At 40.8% G+C, this 14,506-nt stretch overlaps 1 protein-coding gene across 2 annotated transcripts; it reads left to right on the top strand.

Annotated features, from left to right (window-relative positions):
• Nucleotides 1-154: 154 nt before the first annotated feature.
• Nucleotides 155-13,096, top strand: prrc1 (proline-rich coiled-coil 1). Of its 2 annotated transcripts, none has more exons than XM_034202013.1 (9): nucleotides 155-289; nucleotides 1,928-2,034; nucleotides 5,322-5,678; nucleotides 6,221-6,363; nucleotides 6,989-7,091; nucleotides 7,178-7,341; nucleotides 8,853-8,956; nucleotides 9,199-9,317; nucleotides 10,425-13,096. In XM_034202013.1, exons 2-9 carry the CDS (start codon nucleotides 1,944-1,946, stop codon nucleotides 10,526-10,528), a joined length of 1,185 nt encoding a protein of 394 aa, XP_034057904.1. In that variant the 5' UTR covers nucleotides 155-289; nucleotides 1,928-1,943; the 3' UTR covers nucleotides 10,529-13,096. The 2 variants fall into 2 exon arrangements, with proteins under 2 accessions (XP_034057904.1, XP_034057903.1); XM_034202012.1 differs by having other exon boundaries at nucleotides 156-289; nucleotides 9,199-9,301.
• Nucleotides 13,097-14,506: the final 1,410 nt, after the last annotated feature.

Here is a 14,506-nt window from a genome sequence, read left to right as displayed (position 1 = left end):
TTCCTACTCTCTGTTGCTTCTATACTTTTACTCAAGTACAAGATCTGAGTACTTCTTAGGTCACATGCTTCTCAACAATGCAATATTGTTTTTAATTAAAACAATGGTGGGAAATAATGTTTTTAAACGATTGTGAATGTTTCTTGCATGGTCACGTGATTTCATTGTGGTCCGGGCGCTCGCGGTAGTAGGAGGAGTTACGGTCGAGCAGACGTGGCAACACATGACGTCATCAAAGAGGGTCGCTGGGTTGTTCATGGGTGTTGTGTTGAGCTATTCCAGCTAGCAGGTGAGTGGGTCAAATTGCTTGTCCTGTAAGATAAAAACGACACATAATATTGACTAATTCCTGTTGTTTGATCGTTGGATGAAATGCCACGTGTTTCCATATGTTTCGACATGCAGAGCTGAGTTGTGTTTGTACACGTGGAACATTTCTGTTGCAGGAAGCTAACACTGCATTTAGTTCAACCATGTTCCTGTCATTTATGGCACATATATCACCTTCATTAGATATAAGACTGCTCAAATAATAATGTTGCATTAACCCTGTACTTGAAACCAGAGGTGGGAGAAGTACTCAGATCTTGTACTTGAGTAAAAGTAGAAGTACTCAGATCTTGTACTTGAGTAAAAGTAGAAGTACTCAGATCTTGTACTTGAGTAAAAGTAGAAGTACTCAGATCTTGTACTTGAGTAAAAGTAGAAGTACTCAGATATTGTACTTGACTAAAAGTAGAAGTACTCAGATCTTGTACTTGAGTAAAAGTAGAAGTACTCAGATCTTGTGCTTGAGTAAAAGTAGAAGTACTCAGATATTGTACTTGAGTAAAAGTAGAAGTACTCAGATCTTGTACTTGAGCAAAAGTAGAAGTACTCAGATCTTGTACTTGAGCAAAAGTAGAAGTACTCAGATCTTGTGCTTGAGTAAAAGTAGAAGTACTCAGATATTGTACTTGAGTAAAAGTAGAAGTACTCAGATCTTGTACTTGAGTAAAAGTAGAAGTACTCAGATCTTGTGCTTGAGTAAAAGTAGAAGTACTCAGATATTGTACTTGAGTAAAAGTAGAAGTACTCAGATCTTGTACTTGAGTAAAAGTAGAAGTACCAGAGTGTAGGAATACTCTGTTACAGTAAAAGTCCTGCATTCAAAATGTTCCTCAGGTAAAAGTAGAAAAGTATTCTCATCAAAATATAGTGAAAGTAGCGACAGTAAAAGTAGTCATTGTGCAGATTGGTCCATTTCAGAATAATATATATGATATGTTTTATAATGATTGATCATGAAAGTGTTCTCAAAGCTGGTGAAGGTGCAGCTAGTTTGAATGACTTTGTATACTGCAGGGTAGCTGGTGGATTTACTCCAGGTGGAACTAAAGTCTGATTCAACACTTGATTATATTTCACATCATTCATCCACATCTGTAAAGTAACTAAAGGTATTAAATACATGTAGTGGAGTAAAAGTACACCATTTACCTCTGAATTGTAGTGGAAGTACCTCAACATTGTACTTAAGTATAGTACTTGAGTAAATGTACTTAGTATCTGAAGCAGAGAGAGCTGGGTGTTATGTTATCATGGTACGATGAAAACTACATTCAACTAGGATGTATTGTCATATGCACAGAAGCTACAGCTTGAAATAAAGTCCCAGGCTGCTCCAACAACACAACATACAATATGTTTAAGACACAAAGAAAGGAAATAGTGCAAACGATATAAAGGTGAAATAAAGTTGTTGAATCCTCAGCGTTAGTATGCAGGCATTAACATTGAGTCAGCTGAACACAAACACAAACTATCTCTAGCACTATTCACGTTGCTCTGTGGAGTCTGTGACCTCAGTGTTTCATTGCCATATCTAATGTGCACCTGACAATGAAGCCTAGAAACTTGAACCACCTGCTGTGTTCTGGGCTCTCAGGTGTAAAGCAGAGAAGATGATGGAAGAAAGTGGGATCGAGACGACGCCTCCTGCCAGCCCCACACCTCCTCTCAATGCCTCTGCCAGCACCCCCCCGATGTCCGTCGGTAAGACATTATCTATCAACTGATGCTATACCACGAGCAAACCTGATGTTCTCGTATTTCTCAGCACTGCTCCCTGAACTCGCCTCCTATTAAAAGTTCTCTTATCAGAAGAAAGTCAACGTGGAGCTAGAGCGATGTCCAGACATTAACCAGTTCAAGAGGGAATACAGAGAAATGATTTTCTCGAGGTACAGGGAAGGGGAAGGTGTTTGACTGTGTGTATATGTGTGAATAAGTAGGTGTGTATATGTGCATATATTTATACATGTGTGTGTATGTATTAGGGATGGGAATTTGAAAGCTAATGTATATTCGACCCCCAAAAAAACGGTTAACCGAAATGTACATATCATATAAAAAAAGACAAAATGGGGGAAAAAATCCAAAAGAATTATTTAGAAAAATAAATAAATACAAATAAGTATAGAAACCAAGTCGAATTTGTCAAATGTATTGAACTGGTGATCCCAGTTTGAACAGTTGACAGCTATAGGCCTTAGGGTATCGTAACCCGTGACAACAGAGATAAGATAAGATGGACTTTTATTAATCCCCGTGGGGAAATTGTTTCTCTGCATTTGACCCATCCTAGTGTTAGGAGCAGTGTGCTGCCATTTTGAACGGCGCCCGGGGAGCAGTGTAGGGAACGGTGCCTTGCTCAGGGACACCTCGGTAGCACTTGAACTGGTGACCTTCCAGTTGCCAAGCCAAGTCCCTATCGACTTTGCCACCACCCCCCATCATCAGATCAACAACCTATAGCAGGGCCTGTGCACAGAATGCAGCTATTCAATACTCATTCTTGTTTAAGAATATGAGCATGTCTACTCAGGGGAGAGGCGATTCACAATCAGGCCAGCTGTAGAGAAGACCCTCTCAGCTGGGCATAAGATGAGGTTTGAGTCTGTGTGATCTGCGTGTAGGGAGGGGCCGCAGCCATATCATTAGCTAGAACTAGCTAGATCTGATGGATTTGGACATAAACGCGAGTGAAGTCTAACCGGACGCGCGAGAGAGAGCACCTGCAGCTCTGCCCGCTGTGAGGGACCGGTGAGCAGAGCAAAACACACCTTTAGACCTAACACACTTAGCTATGGCACTGTCGCATACATGGAATTATTCCATTTGATAATATGTAATCAATTTAGGCACCCCTCCCAAAAAAAAAATATTCATAACTCATATCCGCATACCTGAATAATTTTGAATATTCGATTAATCGTTCCCATCCCTAGTATGTGTGTATGTATATATGTATATATGCAGGGCTGCACATAACTGGTGCGCAGGTGCGCATGCGCACCTCCGCCAAAAAAAGAGCACCGGGTCATTTGAAACAAAGCGCATTTGCGTACCAACATTTAGAGGGAGAGAGAAAAGAGAAAATAGAGGAGAGAGGAGAGATGAGAGAGAGAGAAGAGAGAGAGAGAAGAGAGAGAGAGAAAGATATTTGCGAGTTGCATATGAACCATGATATGAACTCAGGGCCGGCCGTAGCGCTGGCTAGATGTTCGCCTAGGGCGCCAGATCTGTGGAGGCGCTGCGCTGGCAGTTCTGGGAGGGAAAAAAACATTTTGACCGTTGGGGCTCATCCTAATTTTCGGCCTTGATGTAACAATATTCACAATTAAGTAAATGTAACACCCTTTTCACCCCGGTTACACGTTTCATTTGCCCTGTACGATGGGCGCTGGAAGTGATGAAAATGGGGGATGTTGGCTTATCTGGCGCCCGCAGCTCACAGCCACAATGCGAGTGAGCGAGGGAGAGAGGGAGGGTGGTACCAGCGCTGTTGTTATTATAATCTGGTGCCGTGCTAGCTGCTCTAACGGAGATAAGAAGAAGATGTGTCTACAATCATGTGGAGGGAGAGTCCTCTCCAGTCAGACTGAGAGGCTGATAAGTTAACTACAGCTCAGTGAGGTAAGGACTCTTAGTCTAAGTTCAAACGGTTTGGTCACAATTTATGTAAACACATATTTCCAAGGCACTCCTTTGTCATTATTGGGATAAACAGGTTTGAAATCATTCCAATGTATACTATAGGACAGTAACCAAAAATATCCTTTAAAACTGGAGATAAAAAAATGCATAAATAAATAAATGTTAAGGTAAAATAAGATATGAATGAACAACACAAATAAAATAAGTTACATTAATTTGTTATTGGCTATGGTAGGTTATTGGTTATGTTCACATACTTATTTGATTACATCCACTTGTCTAAGATGACAACAGAGACTTTCGACCCAAACCCAGCTGTTGACTTGTGGATGCAAGCAGCTAATCACAGACTCAACCAGAGAGGAAGAAGTAGGCCTACATCATCAGCTACCATGTCTGACAGAGAGGAAGACAGTGAGGAGAACAGTCAGGAGGGTAGTGATGACAGCTTGTAGGATTACTGGTCGTGCTAATGTTGTCTTGTGTTCACCTCTGCATGTGTGTTCTGTGTTCACCTCTGCATGTGTGTTCTGTGTTCACCTCTGCATGTGTGTTCAGTGCCGTGTGTCTGGCAAATAAAGTCAAGACCCCTCAAAAGTTACGGTTTATTTCATTTTAAGGATGAGCACCAAGCAACATCTCCAGGTGCTCCTTTGAGAACCAGGGCAAAAAAGTTATGTGCACCCCTGGTAATATGTCAATCAACAGGTAAAGCAGATTAATAATAATAATAACAATAATAATTAATAATAATAATGACAAGTATTGCAGATTATAAATAAATCATTTAGGGACAAGGGGGTGAGATTAAATACGTTATCCTTCTTCTCACTCCTTTTGGAACACTAGATGTGGCACTGTTTATGTTGCTTATGCTGTTGTTGTTGTAAACGTCATTTTTTGTTTTGATTTCTCTTACATGACTGCACTGCAACATTTTGTTTGTTTTGTAATTATTTATTTTACTTGTTCGAAATTAAATGTATCAATCAAAAGTCTTGATGTAATGACGATAGAATGAGAAATCAAAGATCCTTCATATCAGCGTAAAACTCAATTTCATCACCGGCCACATCAGCACTATGGTTGCACTCAAAGGGCCGGTTCTAGCTTTAAGACTATATAAATATATATATAATATATATCAAATAATGTATTATATTACAGTACTGCATTTGATTGGAGAAACACAGGTCTCTTTTCACACCAGCACTCCACTTTGAATATAGTGTATACTATAGTATTAGTTTCTCACATCATTATATCGTGTGTAAATAATTTCCTTTGTGTGTTAACCTACTTGATAATAAAACCGATTGTGATCATCATTCATTATATTTCAGGTCTGTCCACCACCACCTTCTCCCCCCATCTCCCCCCTGTTTCCTCCATCTCTTCCTTCAGCAGCCCCATGGCGGCTCACCCCTCACTTTCCTCCCCGTTCCCCCCTCCCTCCACACTTTCCTCTCCGTATACAAGCAGCTCTCCATTTCCTCCCCTCTCCTCTCCATCTCCATCTTTTCCTCCCCCCCTCTCCTCCCCCATGGCCCCGCCTCCTCCCCTCTCGGCTCCTCCCCCTATGGGTCCGCCTCTCTCAAACTACTCCATGAGCGCAGGATATGACATCACTCGGGGTCACGCAGGAAGAACGCCACAAACACCGCTGATGCCCACATTCTCCAGTCCCAACGCCATGCCAGGTGAGAGGCACACACACACACACACACACACACACACACACACACACACAGACACACAGACCTATTACCTGTGTGTCTGATGTTGTGAACCACATTATCAAGTCAAAGTTATTTATCTTATTGTATTAACCACATTTCATTAAATAATGAATCTTGAATGACAACTCTAAAGAAGCCAACAATTTCCAATGTGAATAAAGTAAATACTTATTTGAAGAATGTGGAGGTAAGGCAAGCTCAGTAGTTTCAATACCATACAGACACCTGGTATTTAGGTGTGTGTCGGGGCATTACACATAAAACAAGCTAATGTAGGTACAGGTATAACATACATGAATAAAAGTTACAGTGCAGTGTGAGATATGTATAGTTAAGCGGTAAAAAGAAAAGTCTTCAGCCTGGATTTAAAAGTAGTCAGAGTTGCAGCGGACCTGCAGGTTTCTGGGAGTTTGTTCCAGACATTTGAAGCATGGCTCCATGAAGCCCCAGAGTACTGTAAATGTGCTTCCAAAAGTCATACTAATAATAACGTTATCCTCCAGCTATGGGTCCGAACCCCATGGTCCAGCAGCCCCTGATGATGGGGGGAGTCGACGGATCTCCCATCACCTTCCCCGAGGAGCAGGAGGACCCCAGAGCGCCGAGCCAGGCCAACGCTGGGGGGGGAATCTGGGGCTTCTTCAGGGTAAGACCTCCATGATCGAATGTGGTCGTGACACAACATCAATGCCCTCTTCAGAAACATTATAATAAAAACCAGAGTGTAGGAATACGCTGTTACAAGTAAAGGAACTGCAATCAAAATGTTACTCAATTCAAGTTGAAAGTACCAACATATTGTTAAAGTACCAAAAGTAGTCATTGTGCAGAGATATTATAATAAATACATAAATTAGGTTGCCGACTTCATCTGTGAAAGTGGGACAGTATGTATATTAGGGATTGCCATTTCTATCAAGACCGACTCAACCATTATTCAAACACACACACTTCTGCTAGGTTCTTCGTTCTCTAATGTAGACCTTAACACTTTAAATTCAAATCTTTTTAATTTCAAGTTATTTCATTAGTGTCACTGTTCATGTTTTATTGTTTTAAGGTTACAGAAATCCTTAATTTGTCCCGCAACGGGGAAATTACAACGGCAGAGTTACAATGCAGATTAAACTTGCATATTATATAAAAAGGCAGGCACACGTTATTAAGTAAGAATATAGAATAGTTTTATATTTACAGACAGTGTTGTTGCGCTTCAGAGATATTACACTCTTTCTGTTTTGACGTGTGTGTGTGTGTGTCTCTCCTCTCAGGGAGTAGCAGGTAACCCGGTCGTAAAGAACGTCCTGGACAGAACCAAGCACTCAGTGGAGTCCATGATCACCACCCTGGACCCGGGCATGGCTCCATACATCAGTGAGTCCCTCTCAGACCTCCTCCCTACATCACCACATCACGTGACACACCGACTTAATACATGTGTGTGTGTTGTTGCCATGCAGAGTCTGGCGGGGACATCGACATCGTGGTGACTTCAGATAAGGAGCTGCACGTGGAGGCGGTCAGAGACGCCTTTCAGGAGGTTTTTGGGATGGCGCTGGTCACCGGAGAGCCCGGGCAGTCCAACATCGCCCCGCAGCCCGTGGGATACGCAGCCGGAGTTAAGGTCAGTTCAACTCTGCCTCTCCACCCTGCTGGTTCGACAAATAAAAACAGTTCTGTACAAACTAACAGAGAAGTAGAACTACATGTTTCATCATACTTTTCCTTCTTGCTCATTGGAACAGTGTTTTTCCACCTTTTTTGAGCCCTGGGACCATTTTTTACATTACAATAATCACACCAACAACCAATACAAAATGACCGTACATAATGACAGTTTGATGACAAGTGTCTCTATTTGGCGACAAGTTCACTTTCTAAGTAGCTGATCTGAGATCTCTCTACTAGGGCTGAACGATTAATCGATTTTAAATCGAAATCGCGATTATGAAATCGCAAAGCCTGCAATTTTATTTAACATTATTTTTTTTATTTTTTCTTCTAATGTGTGTCAGTCATCCACACCAATCAGAAGTGCTGTGCTCCACTTGTACCAGCCATTGTTAATCAATCAGAAGCCACATTTTACAATAAACTTCCGTTGGGTCGCTTAAAAACAAATATCGCAAATCGCAATATTTGTCAGAAAATCGCAATTAGATGTTTTTCCCAAAATCGTGCAGCCCTACTCTCTACGACACCTCTTAAAAGTCACAGGTCTCTCAGTTTGTTTACTCAGGCAAACACAATAGCCGCTTTCACACCAAGTACTTTGCCGTACTTAGTTCCCAGCACTTAGTTCCCAGCACTTAGTTCCCCCATGGAACTAAGAGCCGACCGCGTTCACACCGGAATAAGTTCCCTGAGGGAAGATTACGCAAATGAAGCCACTGACGTCACTTCTTCTTCTACTTTGGGTTTACTGGCAGGCCGCAAACAACTTCACGGCGTATACTGCCACCCGAAGTCCCCGGAGTTGGGGACTGGCTTCCGAGTAAATCGCCAGAACGCCGACACCTCCTCATCTCCACCGCTCCCATGTTTTTTTTTGTGTTGCCATAAGTTAGTCCCTCTCCGTTAGTGCGCGGGGCTAATGCTAATGCTTATAATGCTAATGCCAGCAAATATAATGGCGGCTTCAAAAAACGTTTCCGAGTGTTACGGGGCGTGGTTTGCAATTCGCTCAGCCAATCAGAAATTGGAACTTTTGTCTCCCCAGGAAAGTACCACCTCTCTAGCAGGAACTGAAAAGGGGGTGAAAGTTCTCATGAACTAAGTTCTCTTTTTGGTGTGAACGCAAAATCCCAGGAACTATCGGAACTAAACGGGAAAAGTACTCCGGTGTGAAAGCGCCTATTAGTCCGTGTTCTTGTTTTGAAGTGACGGAAGGTGTTACTTTTGGAGATAACGTTTAAGCTTGCATGCGACCGTGGCACCATTGGATAGCCACACATCAAGCATAACAAAGTCAGTGCACTCGGATCCCCAGGAAAAGATCACTTTTGCTGTGTTGCCTCGAGCTAGAATTTTGTCCGTGACCCAGATCATAGTCTGCAATTTCCCTTTTCAAATATTTACCCGATCCGGCTACGATCCCTCATGTGTGTGTTTGTGTTTGTGTGTGTGTGTGTGCAGGGGGCTCAGGAGCGCATAGACAGCCTGCGTCGAGCCGGTGTGATCCACGAGAAGCAGCCCGTCGTCTCTCTGGAAAACTTCATCGCTGAGCTCTTCCCCGACCGGTAAGAGAGAAGAGCTCTGAAACATGGAGTCTTTTTATATCTCACAGTGTGTAAGATATAGAAACGCTGATGGGAGAAGAGTTTCAATTCAATAATGCAATAAAGTATGTTGATAACTGAGGCTAGTTTGGAGTGATATATACTGAATCACATTACCTGCTGTTCAGCTTCATTCCTTACTGAGTGCAATAGAGTTGTGGTTGACAAATACTCCTCCCTGCTATAAATACTTCTGTCTGCAGGTGGTTTGATATCGGATGTTTGATCCTGGAGGACCCGGGTCACAGCATCCGCATCGAGGTCTTCACTCAGACCACTCCTCTGGCTCTGGATCACATCCAGCAGGTACACATCTGTCACTGTACAACGTACATTCAATACTCTTTCAGCCATGACATCCATTTTGTATCTATACCCCTTTATCCTGTGGGGGGCTGTTTGGAGAGAGAAATAATGATAAGAGTTTCCTAGGTTCTGGCATCGTGCATCCATTAGTGCCACTGATCCCACTCCTCTAGATTACCTCTACTATGTACTGTTTTGTAGAGAGTAGACATTTTTGATTTTGGGTTAGTTGAAAGCAGTGGAGTCCAGAAAAAACTGTTTTAACCACTGTGGTTGCAGCATAGTTGATCCGCCTTCGAAACGTTATTAACTTCACTGGCTGCCTGTCAAATACCGGATAGATAAGATCCTGCCTTTAAGGTGTTAGTGTTTACTTCCTATCTGCCTTCTTCTGGTGATTTATCTGACGTCCAGCGCTCTTCCTTGATCCTCCTTAGCAACGGTCTATATATTCCTTGACAGCGGTCTGTACTACTGGATTAATAACGTGTCACATGTTCTGAATTGACCAATCAGAATCGAGTATACAACTAAGCTGTGTAATAATTATTATTCTATAACACATAGGTTTGAGCAAGCTCTCTGATTGGTCAATAGGCGTGTTTGATTCCACGATCAAACAACGATCAAATAGAACGTGCCTAATCACAAAGTATCCAGTGGCCTACACACGCCACTAGCCTACCGAAACTACTTCCATGAGCCTACATCGTGTGATTACTCAGATATTTAAATAGCCTAATTCAAGAATTGTTTTCAATAAATAGTTTTCAATAAATTGGTTAATAATATATTATTTACTATAATTATATCAATAACTGTAAGCGGGGTAGCAGGAGTGTTCGATTGATCGGCTATCGTTACCATGGGAACTACTTTCTAGGAACTACTTTCTGACGGAGATTAACTCAAGCAGAAAGCGTAGGTTTGGGAGCAAATTAGCACATTATGAAATTATTTTACGATATTGTTGATTACAATGATAGTTTGTGTAATAGAATAGCAATCATACACTTGAGGCCGTTCTTGAACACTCGTGTATGATTGCTTAATTAAATGTCACTCGCCTACAAACCTCCATGAACTCATCAAGCTGTTTCTCTGACCTCCCCCCCCTGTTTAGGCCCAGTCCCTGACCCCCCCCGACTACAGCCTGCGTTGGTCAGGTCTGATCGCCACAGTGGGCGAGGTGTTGGAGCGCAGCCTGCCCAACATCAACCGGACTGACTGGCATCAGGCCATGACGGGCATGACGCAGCGCCAGATGATCCACAGCGCTGCCAAAGCTCTGGCTGGGATCTACAAACAGCAGCTGCCCCCCCGGACTGTGTGAGGCTCTCAAACTAACACGGGGCGCGGGTGGACACACTGGGAGACAAACCTGGCTGATGGGACAGCAGAGGATAATCGTACATCCCCAAAAAGCCCAAATGCACACCTGTTTTTTAAAGATGTCGATGCTCACAGATGATTACTGACATTCCAGCAGGATTTCACTGATCAGATCTCAAGTCAGGCGTTAACTAATCATCTCATCCTCCTTTAAACATATTTACACATCCTGCATATTGATACCAACAAACTAAACGCATAAAGTGGTGCAGGAATGAGTCGTTAAACCAGAAATGAGTTAGCATAATTACGTTTTTTCAAATTGTGTTTCTCGGTTAGATGCCTGATATGAACTTAGAATATGTTAGTAAATGTCATCACTTCACGACTCTATTATACTCATAGGACATATTCTAGAGGTCAGCACAGATCCAAAGTCTACTCAAACTTACCTTATTTAAAAAGTATGCCAAAATGTGTCCGAGCAGACCCGAGAAGGCTCCGACTATATACTGTAACACTGTCAAATCTGCTGTGTACTCAGATTGGCCGTGCTCTATTGTAGAAGTTCCTTTTTAAAGAAACTAATGTCCTGTTTTTGTAGAAACAGTGAATTACTCAAGGTGTGTCCTGACACTATCGCCAATTTCACATTTGAAAACCTTAACTAGCGGGTAGAAAATGTGCCAATGATCTTATTTTGTGTGCATTTCTTGATTTCTGATCTAGACTACGAGCCGTCCACTTTTTTATTTTTTCAAGCTGTAAATAAACCCTTTCTTATTTTGCAAATTGTCCATCGACCGTGGGGTAGCTTGGCACCTGTTCACCCCCCTTGCTATTCTTAAGCTTTCCAAATGTGTGTAATAATACGTTTCTGTGTGGAATTTGGATGAAACTAAAATCATTTAACAAATAACTTATTTTAGTGTCAAAATAAGATTTTAACATCGGATAATGAAGCAGCACCCATCTAACGGCCTTTATCAGTTGTCATATCTCTTAATTCACATATTTTCATTAATTTGCATGATAGGTAAGGTAGGTTTAAGTCATTTGCCAAACAGTAAACTCAGGGTCTGAGACTGGCCGTTTCTCAATGTCGAGTAAACCTACTGCAGAGCCACTATTTCAAGTACACTACGTCATCGAGTGGCGCCGAAGGACTGTTTAAATTCATGTTAAATGCCCAGCATTCGGCGCCACTCGATGACGTAGTATACTTGAAATAGTGGCTCTGCAGCAGGTGTACTCGACATTGAGAAACGGCCCTTGTCTCCTGTAAAAACCCTTTAAAGCTGACTTGATAAGAAGCCATTGAGCTGAAACTGTTATGACGCGTTTGTTCCTTTCAAAATGTGGGTCTTTACTGAATAACCTTGTTTAAGACAATTCGAATTTGTGTCAAACTATGATAAATAATGAGTGTGAATTGTAATATTCTGCTAACCCTGCTATAGACTGTAAGCAGTGGACATAGTTATAATGAAGATGAGCCATTTGAAGCCTGGAGTTTGTCATATTCTGCATTTTCATCTTGTTTTTTGGCACCAGAAGTGACCATATTTGGATAAGAGTGTAGAGTACGGAAATTATCTGCATTGCAACGCCTCTATCCTGATTGATAGGTCACTATGGTAGCGACCTGTCAATCACAAAGAAGTCCCGCCCACAAGCTGAGTTTACGTCCACTTCTTTAACACGGTTTGCTCACGTCGACATTTTGTCTGTGTTATGTTGACCCTTAAAAATAATAATTTACTGGACAAATAAGACTTGTATTGATATTTAACTGTTTTCAAATGTTAACACATGGGTGGTAGAATTGTATTACTGTTTTTTGTGTCTTTAAATTAATAATGACATCTTTTTTTAAATATATAACTTACCAAATGGCTCTAGCATTTACATTGCTAATCCTGACTGAGTGAAAAGTGCAAAATTGGTCTTACATTTTATTTAAAGGGCATTAAAGAAGTCTTAACCTGCCTTAAGCGTTAGCAACCATAAACTTAAAAATCACTTTTAAACTGATGCAACACTTCAGTGTGCAGATTGATGATTTAGGCTTTGTTTGTGATCATCAAAGCACAACAACACCTTCTACACATCACTCTTTAGTCAAGCAGGATAAGTGCATGCTGGGTAGTTTGCAACTGGGACACAGCTAGATGTCATGAGTTTAATTTAAAACCCACAGTAACACATTAATTGATTCTTGCAACATGTACACATCGTCACGGTCCTGCTGTCTGAGGTCAAATCACATTTTCACTCTTGAGCATTTGCAGCAGGACTCTTATCAGTAACCAATTAATGTATTTGTTTGCAGCAGTTGAAACAGCGTCACAAATGGAGATAGATTAGACTGCTGGTGAAGTTTGAGGGGAGAGACGTTCATATGTGTACTCAGTGTCCCCTTTAATGTGCCTTTTGACAAAAATAAATCACTTTTTCACACTGTTTTGTCCCTGTCTCGGTGTAACAGGGTCCTAAATACAGTATATAGGCCAAGTTGCTTACTTTTGTCACATTAAGTCATGAAGAAGTTGTTTGTACCTGGTGAGATGTATTTTGTTTGTGGTGCAGAGGTAAAAAGGACAATGTAGTAATAATCAGACAATGGCTGAGTCTAAGCAAATCTCAAACTACACTCCGATGGTACAATTCCTGGTATTAAATGAGAACAGTCCGATGTCTTGTCCTTTTTCCATAATGCTTCGGCGCAACAGCTGTACACAATATTGTGATTTTTAGTGAATTGGTGGGAACACATGTTGCTTATGGAGAGAAGAGGGGTTGAAGCAGCACTGATGATGGTCGTCAATCAATTAGATAAACTCTCTGACCCACAAGTCCATCAGTGATGTCGTCGGTGAGAGAACTGAAGACACTGTTAGTCCTTGATGGGATTATTTTCCTACTGCTAAATATAAATAAATTCCTACAAAATGCTCCAAGTGTTACATCCAGCCTCTATGTCTCACATGTCTAAATAGAGACATGGGAAATGTCTGCACACTGCCACTGTTTAAAAGCTACTTTGTGACTGTATCACAATCATCAAAAATAGAATTAAAAGAATAATATAGGCAAAAGAGTATAATAATAAAGATATCTATTTTAACGCAAGAAGTGAAAATAAAATATCCAATACAATATAGAAAATGTATATTTATAGAAACATATTTACATTTAAAGTTAAAATGTGCACTCAGAATCAGAATAGGTTTTATTACCGTATTTATTTACATATACTAGGAATTTGCTTTGTATATTTGGACTGTGGATTTTGATTTCTGTGACATATATATAATGGATATGGATCTACGGCCTGCTCAAGTTTGGTACGTACTCTAACATTATGAACTCTAACATTATACATGAACAGTTAATCAGGGGAGATGATGAATGACATCACCCTCCACTGATTACCTGCCAAACACTTTTCAAATCGTCAAAGTCTTTGTCATTTTAACATGAAATGAAATAAGTTTTAAAATAAATGACCATTGAAATACGTTGCATCATTGATTCAAGGGCTCAAATTTGGTGTGTCAAAGTTGAATACTTTTCAAAAAATGTACAGTACTTACAATATATTTTCAAAGCCTTTTTCATTTGAATATGGAATAAAATACGTTTGCATAATAAATGACATTGGAAATACGTTGCAATATGGATTTGTAAAGATGCAGGAAGTGTTCTTCCACACTAGTCTAACAACTCAATCATCATATTAGTGAATGCATTATGTTAAAAGTGTACTCAAGTAATGTACTATAATCCATTTTGAGGTATTGAGTATATAATACTACAATATACTGTATATCATCTAAAGTATCATGTACTTTTATGGATTAAGATGCTCAC

The sequence above is a fragment of the Gymnodraco acuticeps genome, unplaced genomic scaffold, assembly GCF_902827175.1.
Source record: "Gymnodraco acuticeps unplaced genomic scaffold, fGymAcu1.1, whole genome shotgun sequence".
NCBI classification, from domain to species: domain Eukaryota; kingdom Metazoa; phylum Chordata; class Actinopteri; order Perciformes; family Bathydraconidae; genus Gymnodraco; species Gymnodraco acuticeps.
Note: the sequence above shows the minus strand (reverse complement) of the source record. Positions and strands in the feature narration are given on the sequence as shown.